The sequence below is a fragment of the Littorina saxatilis genome, linkage group LG8, assembly GCF_037325665.1.
Source record: "Littorina saxatilis isolate snail1 linkage group LG8, US_GU_Lsax_2.0, whole genome shotgun sequence".
Taxonomy (NCBI): domain Eukaryota; kingdom Metazoa; phylum Mollusca; class Gastropoda; order Littorinimorpha; family Littorinidae; genus Littorina; species Littorina saxatilis.
This window is the reverse complement of record NC_090252.1, coordinates 58,370,410-58,389,129: the sequence shown is the minus strand read 5'-3', so window position 1 is coordinate 58,389,129 and position 18,720 is coordinate 58,370,410. Positions and strand designations below refer to the sequence as shown.

Here is an 18,720-nt window from a genome sequence, read left to right as displayed (position 1 = left end):
CTTGCCAAATTTGGTACTGATAGACTGAATAGTGTCCAAGAAATATCCAACGTTAAAGTTTTCCGGACGTCCGGACGTCCGGACGGACGGACGGACGGACGGACGACTCGGGTGAGTACATAGACTCACTTTTGCTTCGCATGTGAGTCAAAAAAACGAAAAAAACGTTCGGGGATATCAATCCCAGGAACTCTCATGGACATTTTCATAAAGATCGGTCCAGTAGTTTGGTCTGAATCGCTCTACACACACGCACGCACGCACGCACACACACACATACACCACGACCCTCGTTTCGATTCCCCCTCTATGTTAAAACATTTAGTCAAAACTTGACTAAATGTAAAACGAAGGACCATGTGTGCGATCAATGCGGAGCAATCTTTGCAACCAAGGGAAACATACAAATATACATGTAGAAAACAAGCATGCAGCAGACCCAGGCTGGGCCTACACATGTGACACCTGCGGAAAGGGCTTTCGAATCAAAGGGGATTATCATGCCCACATCAGCCGCCATGAGGGTGTCAAACTCTACACATGCGCCGATTTTAGCACACAGCATCTTTTTTTTCAAGAAATAAAGAGTACATATTTTAAACAGGTTTCACATGAGTTCAGATCTTTGAAATGACATTGTGTAAGGAAACTGAACGAAGACACACTTATCAAAATGTGTGTTCTTTAGTAAGATTATAAACAGGGATGGTATTGCACCAGAAAAGCCACAGTCGCGTGTTGTTGCACTCATGAACAACATGAATTATGGGTTATACATAAGTCGAATTAGGGGTATTAAAATGCTAATTGCACAAGCTTTCTACCAAAAATCACAAACGTCATGAAAAGCGTACGAACGGAAACAATTTGATGAAAGTGGTACGAACGGACACATTTTCCCGTCAAAATCAGTACGAACGGACACAAATTCAATTAATCTTATGGTTCACATAGGTCCAATATCACACGCATTCGTACGTTGTGCTATTTGAAGACGATTGGAATACACATAACTTGTAGTGGGGGACTGTTTCACTCTGATCTAACGAATGTGTATGAACGGAAACGCTTTTCGTACGAACGGAAGCATGCACTTTTGTACGAACGGAAACATGGAGTATGAACGGAATCTGCATGTTTTCAAAAGACAAGTGATTGTACAAAAGCCATGGGTTTCTATACACTTCTGTTCAAGCGAAATGTCGTAACAGGCAATGGTTTTGGTGATCATGTGCAAATCAGGGGTCAGATTCGATAACAGAGCGAGAAAAACAAGAAAATGTTAAAAAATCTGGCAATTTTGCCACGTTCGGCCCGCGTGTGTTATCATTAGGATTACTAGCACCTTGGGACTTATCGTACACATAGCCCAACCATTTCGCTACCCTATTCTTTCAATATCACACAAGCGCGCTCCACACGACTTGCCACAACGTTTTTCCCCAAGCAAGTGACGAAAATAAGGCTTTATGAACGGAAACATCCTGCGGATGAACGGAAACATCTGGTGGACGAACGGAATCAGTTGACACACCGTGTGTAAGTTGTTAGTTTGACTTCTACAAATATCCCAGGTCTTTTATGGAAAACAGACTCAAAATTGCCTTTTTCACGCAAGTGTAAATGACGAGACTAGCGAAGGAATGGAATACACTTACCCAAAGATATAATAGACAGATACTGTCTATTTATTATATATATGACTTACCCTAGCCCATATGTCAGAATAAAGAACATGCTTTGCTCTTTTGAATGATGTATGATTTGGCACTGTACACAGGATTTTAGACCTGCCCCCGAAGTGATTTTTCAATAAACCCGTCAAAAAGGTCACCCTATTTTGGCCGTAAAAAATAAGCGCCCAAATGCAGTCAATTTCTAACCTGTGTCGTGTGTTCGAAGGAGTACATCTCAGCGATGCCATTGCCTTGCAACCTCAAATAAATATATTTTAATAACACGCTAAATGAACGATTTTTCAGTGTGCAATAAAAGCCGGAGATTTGCTTAGTTTCTTTGCTGCAACACAAAACCAAAACCAACTATATATAGATCTGCGGTGACATTATGAGTTCGTTTTCGACATTGCAGTGAGTTGCGTGGATCTTCGATGATTCCCGTTTGGTTTAGTGTAGATGGAGCTTTGACAAGTTACAACATGACATGATGTGTCCTTGGGACCGATGTTTTTCGGTAAACTTCTTCGTATCCTTGACTTTACTTTTGACTTGAACAGATCCAGATCGGTTGGGGTTGTTGATCGCCTACACAGATCTATATGAAGTTGACTCGACAAGGCAAACCGCCGAAACCAGCCTCAGACCCCATCTCACCAATCTAACCTCACTGGCGCAAAATGTGTGTTTATCCCTACCTCATGTGTGTGTGTGTGTGTGTGTGTGTGTGTGTGTGTGTGTGTGTGTGTGTGTGTGTGTGTGTGTGTGTGTGTGTGTGTGTGTGTGTGTGTGTGTGTGACCTGGGGTGGACGAGGGCGGGGGTGCACTTGGTGCACAAGTACCCCTCCGGCAAAGAAAAACCAAAAAGAGATAGAGAGAACAAGAGAGAGTGTAGCCTAAATCTGAGCTCGAGTGTGTGTGCGTAGTTGCGTGGATGTGTGTGTGTGTGTGTGTGTGTGTGTGTGTGTGTGCGTGTGTGTGTGTGTGTGTGTGTGTGTGTGTGTGTGTGTGTGTGTGTGTGTGTGTGTGAGAGAGAAGGAGACACATACATACACATTTACACACACATCGAAACACACACACACACATTAACAAACAGACACACAAACAAAGTCGCGTAGATGCGCAAGACCGCTTTGCAGTGCTGATGGTAGGAGCGGGGTTTCGGACAGGGAGGACATTTCCAACTGGAGACGGAGTTTGAGCAGGTAGCGTGATGCATTATAACTGAATAGGTGTGGACTGGGTGGCCGAGTGGTAACGCACTTGCGCTCGGAAGCGAGAGGTTGCGAGTTCGACCCTGGGTCAGGGCGTTAGCAATTTTCTCCACCTTTCCTAACCTAGTATAGGTGGTGGGTTCAAGTGCTAGTCTTTCGGATGAGACGAAAAACCGAGGTCCCTTCGTGTACACTACATTGGGGTGTGCACGTTAAAGATCCCACGATTGACAAAAGGGTCTTTCCTGGCAAAATTGTATTGGCATAGATAAAAATATCCACCAAAATACCCGTGTGACTTGGAATAATAGGCCGTGAAAAGTAGGATATGCGCCGAAATGGCTGTGATCTGCTGGCCGATGTGAATGTGTGATGTATTGTGTAAAAAAGTTCCATCTCACACGGCATAAATAAATCCCTGCGCCTTGAATATGTGCGCGATATAAATTGCATACATTTTTTTTTTTACAAAATTAAAAATTAAAAAAAATCCCTGCGCTTAGAACTGTACCCACGGAATACGCGCGATATCAGCCTCATATTGATTGATTGATTGATTGATTGATTGAAATACACAATTAGTAGTGTCCCAATATGCAAGTGTGTTCGTATCATCAGCTGTTAAAAAGAGTGTCAGTAGCTTTTGGGTACGCGTCGCTGTGTTAGCAGTGTACGACCTTCCACAGTCCAATGGTACGGATGCCGCGAATTGTTAAGTGTTACAGCCGCTGACTGTTTTATGTACGGAAGCCGGTAGTCTTTTTGTTGTTGTTAAATAATTATGATTATAAGGAAATGTCACTTGTTTTTATCAAAACTAATTTTGAATGGTTATTCGTGCAAACCATATGTTAGGAAACGCTACCGTTGCTGAGCTTTGGTTCAGTTTTGTGTGTTGCATGTGGTTGACTTATTTGTACTTTGTGGGAAAGTACCGATATTATATTTTGTAAACACAATATTTATGATTGGACGAGAATGCAGGTGAACTTTCTAGTCCTGTCAAAACAAGTTGTTTACCACGCTGCTTTAGTCGTGAGTTCGTGGCGTTCGTTCGGATTAAGTGCGTCGGCGCTTTTGATGTACGTCATAGAGAATGTCGCTAGTTTAGTCCATGCACGGCTCGTATAATGTAGTTGTATCATGTTCGGTCTGGAATATTCTCGAGATTGAGTATTTACTATATATGCCAGCGCGATTTGTATGTAAAAAAAGCTTCTACTTTGAGATCTGCTACGATGTGCAGTTGTATGTATGGAATGCTAAATAAATCCTCGAACTCAATTTGACGAGTTGTTTTCTGTTGCTGCGAAGACGGGCGACGTAGAATAAAAGAACACAACTATACGACGTTTGAGAACTTGTGGCAATCTCAAGTGTCGTGTAACACCATCACACACACATGCGTGCCTCTGTGCCTCTGTGAGTATGCGTGAGGCTGCTTTCATAGTTCAGGATAGATTACAGGTTAGCTGTGTTAGGGTGCAAGCGTTTTGAAAATGTACCCCCCCCCCACACACACACACACCCACACACCTTCCTATACCTGTCAAATTCCCTCGGCATCTATGAACCATTCCGTTCCCTCAGATCAGGACAAAAACATTTGCGAAACCCTTTAGATATATCATATACCGACTTTATGGAATGCGCTTCAAAATCATATTCGCAAAGAGAGAGAGGGAGAGGGAGAGAGAGAAATGTCAGAAATGTAGTTATTGACTGTGAACTTATTCCTATCGCTATGAGGGTTAGCTTGCTTGTGTGTGTGTGTGTGTGTGTGTGTGTGTGTGTGTGTGTGTGTGTGTGTGTGTGTGTGTGTGTGTGTGTGTGTGTGTGTGTGTGTGTGTGTGTGTGTGTGTGAGAGGTTATTGGAATTGTAAATCGCTTGGAGCTGTAAATCTGGACTTGCGTTATAGAAAAGTGTTTTATTTTATATTTGTCATTGTTAGTTGGATTTTATCGTTTTAGTACAAGCAGTGGCTAGCATAGATTCACTCAATTTGTGTGTGCGCTTGAAAGCGCGCGCGCGTGTTTGTGTGTGTGTGTGTGTGTGTGTGTGTGTGTGTCCGCGTGTGATCAAAAGTTGACGAGGGCGGGCGTGGGAGGGGAGGTGGGGGGGGGGGGGGTTGGTGGGTTGGGATTGTGGGGGCACTAAGGACACTAAGTGTTTGTAGTGCGATTCAGAAAAAAAACCTACTGGACAGATCTTTATGAAACTTTGCACACAAGTTTTCTGACCCCCACCCCTTCACCCGGATTCAAACACTTGGGTCAGTGCTTTATCAGCCGACCTGCTGGGCTCACAAATGATTTGTTTGTTCATTTTTGTCAGCCAAGATATGGGGTTGTGGTTGGGGCGGGAAACATTTGTGAGTAAGACAAAAGAAAACACCTTCTTTTTTTTTAAGGGTATTGTATACAGTGAACTTAGCTATGTTCAAATTTGGTTCTGATTTGAGATGACATGTTTGTGTTATAACGTTTTTACCACTAAATGAAAACAGTCTCGTCTTCTTCGCGTCCTCGATTTACACTCTTGATTTATAAATACTGACACTCCTCTTACAAGCTATTTGATCCACCCTGGTGTGTGTGTGTGTGTGTGTGTGTGTGTGTGTGTGTGTGTGTGTGTGTGTGTGTGTGTGTGTGTGTGTGTGTGTGTGTGTGTGTGTGGGTGTGTATGTGTGTGAATGTGTGTGTGTGCGTGTGCGTGTGTGTGTGTGTGTGTGTGTGTTTGTGCGCTTGTGATCAGTTGTGGACGGAGGGAGGGGGGGGGGGTGGTGGATTGGTGTCTTAGCTTTGACAATGACATGCAGGCCTGATCCGACATCTTCTGGCTCACCCTACCAAACACACAAGCCAATCCTGAGCCATGATCATCTTCGACAACAAAGGACGAACACCACCAACAACAAGAACAATAGCAATGACCAATACCTAGTGATCTTCCAGAAACTGACTTTAGAAATTTAGAAGCTATTTTCATCACCAGATTGCTTGTATTTTAATCTAAACCAAAGGTAAGTCCTTTTACACCCTTTTTTATGTATCATTTGTTCTGGTGCTTCAAGCCCACCCTTTGGAGTGTGTTGTTGTCCCAAGAGGTCCTTTTGTGCATGCATAGGCCTATATTAGGTCCCTGGTGCATGCAATGGTTTGTACTTCTCAGTTATCATTCTAATCCCAGTTATTTAAATTCAGCATGCCTATTTAGAAATATTGGCAATCAAACTGTCGTGTGCTTGTCCTGTATGCATGCATTAAACAGGGTACAGTGTCCACAAATTGGGTTCACACTTCTAAATACTGTTATTCTAAAATGAAATAGTATGAAATGACCTCAGTAAACAATCAAAATAAAAACAAACACAAAACCACCAAAGACTTCTAAAAGAATGTCATTGCTTACAATCTAAGCTAAACAAAGAAGTTCTTTGTTTAACTTAAACTGTAAGCAATGACAATGCTCTTGTGTAATAATCAGAAAGTTCCCATCACAGAAAGGTATGGGTGGCCGAGTGGTAAACGCACTTGCCTCGGAAGCGAGAGGTTGCGAGTTTGACCCTGGGTCAGGGCGTTAGCAATTTTCTCCCCCCTTTCCTAACCTAGGTGGTGGGTTCAAGTGCTAGTCTTTCGGATGAGACGAAAAACCGAGGTCCCTTCGTGTACACTACATTGGGGTGTGCACGTTAAAGATCCCACAATTGACAAAAGGGTCTTTCCTGGCAAAATTGTATAGGCATAGCTAAAAATGTCCACCAAATACCCGTGTGACTTGGAATAAAGGCCGTGAAAGGTGAATGCTCGCCCTAATAGACTTGAGGTTTGCTGGCCGATGTGAATGCGTGATATATTGTGTACAAAATTCCATCTCACGCGGCAGAAATTGATATGTAAAGCGCATTGAGCATATATACTAGCGGAAAAAAGTTAGGGACGGGCCACTGATTTCCCCGCTGACTTTCATTTGTTTAAAACACCCTGTTCTTTCGTCAGCAAAATCAAATGGCTGTCGCATGCTACACACCAATGGGTAGGTTATGCTGTGTTAGCAGGAAAACTGCACGGGACTCCCGGGCGCAGAGCTGCAGCACGTGACTAAAATAGCAAAATCGCCAAAAAGTAGGCTGTTGTTTGGCGTGCGCACGGGTAGAATAAGGCAGGTAACATGGCAAAATTGTTGTGCACATGCAAGGACAATCCTTCGAGTGGGAATTGTGATCACGAACTCGGCTTTATAAGCCGCCGATTTTCTGCGAGCTGCCAGATGGAAGCTGACAACATTCAACCGAGGAAGAGCAATTGCCTGGCTCCACGACGGCGTATCCAAGTGCGAAGTGGCCAGGCAACTTGGGGTATCGCATTCAGTCATTGTAAGGCTGAATCAACGGTTCCAGACGACAAACAATGTCGAGGAGAGGCCCAGGTCGGGTCGCCCCAAAAAGACTACTCCTAGGGAAGATCGTTTCATCCAACGGCAGGCGCTGCAGCACCGGGCCACCACCTGCAAGGTCATCAGAGGGCAGTTACGGGAGGCCACTAACATCAACGTTAGTGAGAGGACCATCGGCAACCGCCTGCATGACGCCCGGCTGCGGAGTCGTCGTCCTGCTGTGCGTCCCCTGGTGACACAGGCTCATCGCCGGGCTCGTCTGGCCTGGAGTCGCCGCCACTTGAGATGGACGCGCCGGGACTGGGCTCAGGTCCTATTCAGTGACGAGTCCAGGTTCAACCTGTACCATTCTGACGGCCGGCGCAAGGTCTGGAGGCGTGAGGGCGAGCGTTATGAAGACGACACAGTGCATGAGAGGGTGGCCTTCGGCGGGGGCTCTGTCGTGGTTTGGGGGGGCTTCAGCCTTCATCAACGCACCCCCCTGTACCATGTGGTCGGGAATCTCACTGGTCAACGCTACAGGGACGAAATTCTCGCCCCTATTGTCTTGCCGACCCTGCAGCAGATTGGCCCAAACGCCGTGTTTCAGGATGACAATGCTACTCCTCACAGGGCCAGGCTTGTCAACGACTACATCCAGCAAACCGGGGTCAGGATGGATTTCCCTGCCTGTTCGCCAGAAATGAACCCCATAGAGCATGTATGGGACGAACTGGACAGGCAGGTGAGGGCCAACCACCAGCCTCCCAGAAACCTGCAGCAGCTGCTGCAGATGCTCCAACAGGAGTGGCAGGCCATTCCACAGGCCTTTTTCACGAAGCTTATGAACTCTATGCGGTCAAGGTGTGGTGAACGTGAGCGCAAACGTGGCGGACACACCCATTATTGACCTCATGAAAGACTTGTTATGTTTATTTGTGACCCCTCTGCTGTTTGTGGACATGAATAACCGAATCGGCTCGATGAAATAAACCCAAATTTTGCAGTTGCGTTGCACATTGACTGACGTAAACGTGTTCCAAATTTCCGTACGATATGTTCATTCGTTCTTTTGCTGTGATTGCGTGTGTGAACCGTCCTTAACTTTTTTCCGCTAGTATATATGATTATGCGCTATAGCAAATGTCCATTATTGTTATTATTATTAATAGTATCATATTTCTAACAGAGAAAAATTCAGCCATTCATGTAAACACAGTTGTGTTAATTTCAAAAGAACTAAGACACATAACCTAATCCCCTTGAGCATACTTTCAAATTGAAATTGAAGAATACATTTGTATTACATTTTCATTCATCTATCTACTCAGCATTCTTTACTTCATTGTTGCACATGAACTACGCTCTCATTCTCTCTGGCACTTTCACCACTGTTCTGCCTCCCCTCTCTATAGTGCTTCTTGATGTTTGAAACGCAGTGCGTTTTTCATGTGCCTGTGTTATGTTGCATGTATGTCTGACTGAGTTTCTTATTCTTTGTTTGTTGAACTGTTTAGCATGTGAGATTGATCACTGTTGCTTTAATCTTTTGTTGCTTTGTTCCCATTGGTTCTGCAGTGGCTTCCATATCTGATTTTATTGATCTCCATTCAAGATGCATTTTTAGTTTTTGTCTTTTTATGTGTGCTTGTTCTCCCAAAAAAAAAAGTTCATGCACCCCTTAAGGGATCAAGTTTAGTCTGATTGGCACTCACTGTTTTTGTATAAAAAGTCAGTATGATATATTATGTACCGTAGACCCCCCCCCCCCCCCCCCCCACCCCCCCCCCCCCTCTCACCACCCCACTTTTAAGACATAAACAATCTGAGAAAATCATGCAGGCCTAAATCAAGATTCAGAGTCTCAAAAAGGTTTGTTTGTTTGTTTGTTTGCTTAACGCCCAGCCGACCACGAAGGGCCATATCAGGGCGGTGCTGCTTTGACATTTAACGTGCGCCACACACGAGACAGAAGTCGCAGCACATGCTTCATGTCTCACCCAGTCACATTATTCTGACACCGAACCAACCAGTCCTAGCACTAACCCCATAATGCCAGACGCCAGGCGGAGCAGCCACTAGATTGCCAATTTTAAAGTCTAAGGAATGACCCGGCCGGGGTTCGAACCCACGACCTCCCGATCACGGGGCGGACGCCTTACCACTAGGCCAACCGTGCCAGTTCTCAAAAAGGTGTACATTTAAATTTGCAGAGGTTATGACCAGGAAATCTGAAACAAGAAGGGCAAAGCCCATACGACTCACATGCTTGACCTTGACATGACATGACATCAAATAACTAAACCTAGCAATGACATCATACACTAAGAACTGCTTTACACATTTTTCCTACCAAAATGCATGTGACCTTGACCCAAGGTCAAGGTCATGCAACACAAAGCTGTTAATTCAAGACATAGGAAGTACAATGGTGCTTATTGGCTCTTTCTACCATGAGATATGGTCACTTTTAGTGGTTCACTACCTTGTTTTGGTCACATTTCATAAGGGTCAAAGTGACCTTGACCTTGATCATATGTGACCAAATGTGTCTCATGATGAAAGCATAACATGTGCCCCACATAATTTTTCAGTTTGAAACAGTTATCTTCCATAGTTCAGGGTCAAGGTCACTTCAAAATATGTATACAATCCAACTTTGAAGAGCTCCTGTGACCTTGACCTTGAAGCAAGGTAAACCAAACTGGTATCAAAAGATGGGGCTTACTTTGCCCTATATATCATATATAGGTGAGGTATTGAATCTCAAAAACTTCAGAGAAAATGTGGAAACTGTGAAAAATAGCTGTTTTTTAGACAACATTTATGGCCCCTGCGACCTTTACCTTGAAGCAAGGTCAAGATGCTATGTATGTTTTTTGGGGCCTTGTCATCATACACCATCTTGCCAAATTTGGTACTGATAGACTGAATAGTGTCCAAGAAATATCCAACGTTAAAGTTTTCCGGACGTCCGGACGTCCGGACGGACGGACGGACGGACGGACGGACGGACGGACGACTCGGGTGAGTACATAGACTCACTTTTGCTTCGCATGTGAGTCAAAAATGGGTATTGAAAGGGGGCGGGGGGACTGGGGAGCCTAAACTGTAAACAGGATATTTCCATTGTATTTGAGTCATTCTCCAAAGCTGGTGAATTCTTAGGTCGGTCACTTAAAACGACATTTTTACAGAAGCAAATGTGGTTATACCTTTCCCCCTGTTTATGTGGATACAAATATGTTTGAAGAAGCACCCACAGCAAAATGAATGAACATATTTGTATTTTGATATTAAATATAGTGTAATAATGTCAGTAAATCAACAAAAATGGCGTCAGAAAAATGGGAACAGGCTCGGTACATATATTGGAAGCTACGGTCCATTGACACGATAAATTCATTATGCATGATTTGTTGAAAAGTCACTTTGTGAAACGATAAAGGTTCATTCCTGTGCAATTGTTGTTATTTTCTTTGTGTTTGAGACCCCCAAAAATGAAGTTGAAAACAGCCTTTCGTACGCATCGCATGTTGTCACGCTCACTTAGATTTTTTCGACCTCTGTAACCAAACGAATTTCTTTATAATCACTATTTTTTTTACGATCAAGTCAACAAGTGCAGCTTGAAGATGCAGAAAATGCATTCATTCAACCGAGGACACACTTTGGACGAATTTGATGTCTCAGAGAGTGTTTTGTGTCACACGTGATGGCTTCGTAACGGCCGTTTTCATTATAAGCTAGCATCAATTCAACTGAATGAAAACATAAATTTTTATGTTTGCACCTTTGTTAATCACCTAGCCATGCAGATGCGTGACGTTTTTTTCACAATTTGTCGTGAATAATGACGTAATTCATGAAAAAAGAAGGTGTAGTTGACATTTTGGACGGCTGCGTTCGTAACGCCCTCTGCTACCGGCGAGATGCAGACCCCGATTGCTTGAGCACCTGGGAATCTTGCATGACAAGGTTGGTATTATTTTGTTGCTCATTCATTTATAAGCATGTTTGTAAAAAAAAAAAAAAATGTAAAACCACGCAAGTGTGAATTCCATGAAGTTCTTCAGCCCCACCGGGTTTCGCTTGTCAGTCCTGTAATCTCATGAAGTGAGCGTAACGGCATCTTCGGAATCTTGCGATTTAAAATAAAACCTTTTCTTAAAACAAAGGTGTATGGTCACGTAGATTGCTCACTTATGACATTGTATTGCATTCTCAAAAGCGAATATTATGAATTTGATACTTTATCCAGTGACCAAGTTTTGTGCGCACCAGTGACAACAATTAGACGTGTTGTGAATGATGTCTCCGGTAGAAGGCTAATTATCCCCCGGAAAATTCCCCCTTGTACATCTGCCCTCTGAACAATTGCCCCTATGACAATTGCCCCCCAGACAAATGCCCCAAACCATGGGCGGACAGTTGCCCCCCCCCCCCTTCCCCCGACAACTGCCCCCCGAATACCCCCTCCCTCCCCAGAATCGTGTGTGTGTGTGTTTGTGTTTGTGTGCGTGTGTGTGTATATGTGTGTGTGTGTACGTGCGTGCGTGCGTGTGAGTGTATGTGTGTGCGTCTGTGTTTGTGTCTGTGTGTGTTTTTCTGTGCGTGTTTTTCTGTGTGTGTGAGTTTGTGTAAGTGCGTGCGCGCGCGTGTGAGTACGTGCGTGCGTGTTTGTGTGTGTGTGTCTTTTTGTCTCTGTGTGTCTGTTTGCACGTGCGTGCGTTAAATGTTAACGCGTGCATGCGTGTGTTTTCGAAATGTGTATCTGTGTGCGTGCGTACGTACGTGCGTACGTATGCGTACAGGACGCGGTTCAAGCACCGTTTGGAGAGACATGCATTATAGTCTGCTTATTCAGTGACACACAAACCCAAACCTGTGTGCGTGTGTGTGTGTGTGTGTGTGTGTATGTGTCTGTGTCTGTGTGTGTATATGTGTGTGTGTGTGTGTGTGTCACGCAGAAATAGCCCAGTGACTTGGTCGTTGCGAGCCTGAATGCGAGTGTGAGTTAGTGACTTTCAGCCACAGACAGGGAGCACTACACGCCACCCCTGAGTGGGGATTGCTGGTTGGTCAAGACAGATCACGTGGGGTGAGCCTCGCGGGGGTAGTTGTCGGCTTCTGTGCACTTGACAGCCGTACACTGACGAGGAAGGAGGTTCTGTTGTAGGCACCCTTTGAGCATTAGTGCAATGCAAGTGGAGGGATTTTATTGTGTAATTGATACAGTAGCTGGAAGCAGTGTCCATTTATAGTTGACCTGCTAGGCTGTGTTGGTGGTCAGCTTGTGCCCCTGCATATTATCCCTGCTGCGTTTGGTGTTGGACAGACTGTTAGTGTCTCACAGGTCACTGGTGAGTAGGCTGGTCATGGGTTGAATTATGCATGTGTGCTGACCCAGCAACTACTGTGTGAATGAGGTATGGGTGCGAGTAATTTTCAGTTTTCGTTTGCTTTTATGTTTCATTTTGTGAGGCTTTCTTTTGGGATGGGAAGGTGGTAACGTTTTCATGTCCTAACCTTTGAAGAGACTGATAGATTGAATGGTGAGTGAATGTCTGACCATGCGCTGATTTTATGAGCGGTTAAACATGAAATGATAGCTTGACCTTGTGCATTCAAAATGGCCGATTTTGTGAAGAGGTAAAATTGAAATAATGGCCTAGATTGAAAGAGACCACAAATCAAAAGTCTATTCATGTGTTTATTGTAAAGTTGGCTTTGAAATGTGTTGGATGAAGATGGATTTTATTTATCTGTTATAATTTCCAGAGAGGTGGTCAGGGCATTGGTCAGCTTGTATCATAATGATTTGTGTGTGTTCAAAGATATTGTATGGGTGATGTGGCCCAAGTTGCGTGGAATATGATATGTGTGTGTAAAATCACTGAGGTTGAGATTTGTACAATGTGATTTGATTTTTTATGAAATAATTGATGAAATGATATTTTGTTGAGGAAACAAAATGGCGGCATAGGGGAAGTGTATGTGGTTATCGCCCCTGTTCAATAAGGGAAGATAATACCCCAGTCTATATTGTACTTCAGGGATAACTGCCCTTAGTTTGGGGAGAGTTATTACCCCTATTCCAAAATGGCCGCCTCATGTTATGAAAACATTGATATGGTTTTTAAATTGTGTGACTTCTTTTGCACATTGCTTTCTCTAAGTGACTTGTGTTTGGTAAATTCATATGAATTGAACCTTAGGGAAGAATTCCCGTGTTTTCATCCCTTCCTGGACTTTGATAATTTTTGTGGAAAATTTAATTGGTAATTATAGAGAGTTTGAACTTTGAAAATTTTTGAACAAAATTTTCCCAACTTTTTACACATGACAAGAGGGAATGAGAACTTAGTTTTTTTTTGAGAAAGCATTGTGTAATGAGAGTTTAATTTGGTATTAGTAGTTAGACTATAGGCTGCCTCATTTATATGGTGCAGGACCTATCCACATACCTACTGGACCTATCCACATACCTACTGGACCTATCCACATACCTACTGGACCTATCCACATACCAGTGTGGGTACAGCGGGACGTTTTGGCTTCAGGCTGGGGCTGTTGGATGACAGCTTACTTACCATCTCCACCGGTTGGTTCTGGACCTTGGAGGGGTCAGAGAGATGGCCGTTGCCCTTCTTCTTGGGGTGATGAATGGATGACAGCTTACTTACCATCTCCACCTGTTGGTTCTGGACCTTGGAGTGGTCAGAGAGATGGCCGTTGCCCTTCTTCTTGGGGTGATGAATGGATGACAGCTTACTTACCATCTCCACCTGTTGGTTCTGGACCTTGGAGTGGTCAGAGAGATGGCCGTTGCCCTTCTTCTTGGGGTGATGAATGGATGACCTCCCTGATCTTCCTATCAGGTTGATTTTGTTCGCCTTGAGGGAAGTAAGCCAGTAACAGTTGGGTTGTGGAACTTTGCAAATGTGTTAATGACTGACATCCCTGATCTTCTTATCAGGTTGATTTTGTTCGCCTTGAGGGAAGTAAGCCAGTAACAGTTGGGTTGTGGAACTTTGCAAATGTGTTAATGGCTACGTTTTTTCTTCAAGTTAGTTAGTTGTTTTATTTGATAGTGTTTTATTTTTAGTGTTATTGTATTTTATTAAGTTGTGCATTCATTACTTTGATATTTGGTTTGAGTGGAAGTGTATGATTGCAGTTGTCTTGTCTTGTGTTAAATAATAAACTTATTTCTTTTTACAGTTGAATTAAATTGGTTGGGGATCTTTTATTTTATTTCATTCTTTTTCTTTTTCTTTCTCCTTTATTCTTTGCTCTCGCGATTAGCGCGTGACAGTGTGTGTGTGTGTGTGCGCGTGTGTGCATCAAACGTTCTTGAAGGAATGGTGAATATAAAACTTAAAGCGTTCATTGTAGATATATTTATAATCATGATAGCAAGAGAAGTGTAAAGCGGTCATGCATAGCATACAAATAAAACACATATAGAATTGCAAGTTAATTTGTTTATATATTTGGACAGTAATAATACAATCCAAAGATTGATACTATAAACTTTATATTGCAGGTATTGGACAGAAAGCCTGGTGAGGTGCACTTTGTTTCCATGAGTGGCAGATAAAACACATATGGACAGCACTTGCAGTATTAGTTGCCTTTTGCTTTAAGCTTTATTGTTGTATATCCGGCACATTTTGTTGTCAGTTGTTCTTTCGGATTTTTCAAAGTATGGTGTTTGTTTTTGCACTATCTGAATATTGTTGATCACAATAAAATTGATATAATTATACATTTTTTGGTTTTTTTTAATGTGTGATTGTCAAATACGTATTCAACACCTCGTCAAATTCAAGGTTGTTACAACGTTTTCACATTTACGCAGGATCTCTCCTTCTCTCTCTATCTGTCTCTCTCTCTCTCTCTCTCTCTCTCTCTCTCTCTCTCTCTCTCTCTCTCTCTCTCTCTCTCTTTCTTATTCCCTTTTTTCTGTCCACAAACCTTTTCTGTCACCAATATAAATGTGTGTACATGTATATTGTATGTACGTGCCAAGGTATATTTAAAAAAAAAATTAAATTAAAAAAAAATTTAATTTAAAAAAAAATTATAAAAAAATTATTATTTCTTTATATTTTTTTTAATTTATTTCTTTTTAAACAACTCCTTATACATGCTTGTCAAGCTGTAATTTGTACAACATATAATCATTTAATATGACTGCATTATTAACAAATTTGTGTCACGATGATGCGCACGTAATGAGACGGGTATACCCCCCTATCAGATACCTGTATTTTGTAAGGAAACGTATTTCTTGCTTTTTCGTTTCTTGCAAACTGTCATTCTGATAACAAAGAACCTTTGAATCAATAATTCAACTCAAATTAGTCAATTTTTATTTTTGGGCCTTATTCCCACTTTTGTTAACCAGTTTTGGAGAATGACTCGTGTACGAGTGGTTTTATGGAGAAAAAAATATGCCAGGGGTACATGTCCCTGAGCCTCATCATATGACATGTAGTTCAGCTTGCAAGAATGTTTTGCACATTTGAGTGTTGTTGCGCTTAATTCTAAAGGTGTTTTTTTTCTCAGAAATTCAGATAACATGTTTTAGATTTTACTGGGCTAACATAATCATGCAGATATGAACATAATCTGCCATCATACCTGGTTCTATCGCATTACATAATTATCTCTCCGCATCCATCCCTGAAAAACAATAGTTATGCATGCATTGCGTTTCATTCTGTGAGTTTGACAGCTACTTGACTAAATATTGTATGTTCGCCTTACGCGACTTGTTTAGCTTGTGTGCGTAGAATGGTAATGAGAGAGAGAGAGAGAGAGAGAGAGAGAGAGAGAGAGAGAGAGAGAGAGAGAGAGAGAGAGAGAGAGAGAGAGAGAGAGAGAGAGAGAGAGAGAGAGAGAGAGAGAGGCAAGCATGGATATGTCTGTTCTATACAAAATAAAATAAAAACATGCACACAGCATAACTGAAACAAGTGCAAACACCCACTCACATACACATGCACAAACATCTCCACCACCACCACCACCTTGACACTCATTCAATCACACTTCAAACAAAATGGTATGCTTGTTGAAGTTGTTCTCGATCATTATCAAACCCATGGCAGGTGCATTTAGAGCAGTAGCACATGAAAAGTGGACAACTAAACATGGAAAGCAGAACAAGGACACATACACTAACTAGTTTTGTTTGGTTTTGTCGTTCCAAACAAAACTACTTAATCACTTAATCAGTTAATATCTGTAATAATTTATTTCAGCGCTGGTCAAAGAGAATCTGCTGACTAGCTGCAGACTCGCATGATTAGCTCTCACAGAAAATATGCATGACTTACAGTTACTACATTTTACTGATGCAATATCCATGTACAGTGGAACCCGGCTTTTAAGACCTTGATGTGTCAGATGTTCTCTTCATAACCTCTCTAAATTTACAGGTCTTCATTTTAAGACTCTTTTTTCAGACCTGATTTTCTCAGATGTTTGAGGTCTTAAAACGGGGTTCCACTGTATGTGTTTATAAAAGAGTGGAACCCCCCTTATAAGACCTCTAAAGGTCAGAGCAAATCAGGTCTGAAAACGGGGGGGGGGGGGGTGAGGGGGGGGGGGAGTACACAGAGGTAAATTTGAATAGGTTATGAACACACACACACACATACACACACACACACACACACACACACACACATATACACACACACACACACACACACACACACACACACAAACTCAAGTTTCTATCTTATTCAAAGATGCACGCCCCCGTACCCCCCTAGCAGGTTAGGGTTCGCATCCTCAACTAATGTACCCATACATGTACCACAATCGCCCCCCCCCCCCCCCTCACCCTACCTAGGTACGGCCCTGTTAAAGAGGAGAGAGTCTTATGTTGGGGGATCTAACACGTGGGGTTACACTGTAATGGGACATGTCGAAGGCGAGTCGTATAAGCATTTGCTGTTCAGTCTTGTTGACGCGGGTGGAAAGCGAAGATAGTCTGGGACGTATACCACTGTCACGCAGTATGTAGTGACTGACTAGTGCATTATTTTTTATCATGAATGCATGCAACGACGGACGATGTAGTTCACCGATCACTTACAGCTTGCAGAGAATCTAACAAACGAATGATTCAAGTAGGTGATGCCGCAAATCAAACCATACAATGTGTCCATTACAGTCTAGATCTATATTTCAAAAGCATTCGTTAGAGGTAGAATTGTGAGGTATCTCCTTCAAAACGGCAACATCTGCACTGTATTTCTTTTTCTATGAGTAGGGCACAATGTCCGCAAATGTTACTGTCAACTCTTTCTGCAAAGTTCTTTTATTTCAGTCTCTGTCGGATACTCTAAGCACTTGAGGTCAATTTATAATTGCACGAAATGTGGTATGTCTCGACTCTTGATGTTGATACATTCAAAGCATGAACAGCACAATGTCACAATGTTGAGTTCAAACAGCATCCCAGATTTTCGACAGCTGTGGATAACCACTGAGGTGATCTTCCTTGAACTCTTGACAACCACTGTTGACAACAGAAAGTACAGTTCCTCGTGGTCGCCATCTTTGCTTTGAGGTGCATTTCAAAATAAACTTTTAATTATGTATTCACTAGTCTTCAGAAGGAAAATGTACACGTGGATGGGTCCATGGCTTTGCTTAGTCATCTAAACTGGTGTACTTGTAGATGTCATTCTCCGATGCTAGTTTGTTCAGTCCCTTTTCCGTTTTATCTAGAAGTTCTAGGCATCAATCTGTGGGAAACTGGTTTGATGAAGTGGCCAGGGTTAAAATATGATTTTTCGGCTGCAGAGATTTGCCTGGTTAGGCTAATTAAAACCCGAAATGTATCGGTCGCTTCTTATTGACATTGAGCTAGCAGTACACGGCAGAATCATTTGGCTCATAGAGCTTGACTGATTGACGGGGAAACCTGTGGGACATCCGAGTTCACAAAAGCTATCACCGAGCAAAACAGAAACGATTCGCCGAACGTTCTTACCTGTACAGGGCTGTGGCAAGAAATGCAGCACACCGAACAGTACCAACACGAACACTGTGCCCCTCATTTTATTCTTCTGCTGTAACGTCTGTCTAAACACGTCGTCATGACGTCACATACGTTTGCTTGTGTTCGTGTCTGTCTCGGACACGCTAACGCATCAGAAACACTAGTCTCAGTCAGCCCCGACTGACTATCACGAGATGGGCGGGGCTTATGTCTTGGATGTCACTTGTGATGGACGGTCGTCTTTTTTTCATCAAGAAGAACAAGTCATCAACTGAAGATCAGAAAAAAAATGAGGGCACTGTTTATTCCCTGAACGTCTGCAACAAATTTTAAGCTTGTATGGTCTTTAGTTTTGACTTAGTATGTTGATTTTTGCTACATGTACCCATTCCCAGGCTGGTTAGGACCGCGGAACCTCTCGGTCCT

General features: G+C 42.8%; 1 protein-coding gene across 2 annotated transcripts in view; it reads right to left on the bottom strand.

Annotated features, from left to right (window-relative positions):
- Positions 1-18,408, bottom strand: part of LOC138973953 (enolase-phosphatase E1-like) — a 33,583-nt gene extending 15,175 nt beyond the window's left edge. For both annotated transcript variants that reach the window (XM_070346653.1, XM_070346654.1), the window contains exon 1: positions 18,286-18,408. In XM_070346653.1, the coding sequence (XP_070202754.1) occupies positions 18,286-18,352 (67 nt within the window). In that variant the 5' untranslated portion in view covers positions 18,353-18,408. The remainder of the gene's footprint in view (positions 1-18,285) is intronic.
- Positions 18,409-18,720: the final 312 nt, after the last annotated feature.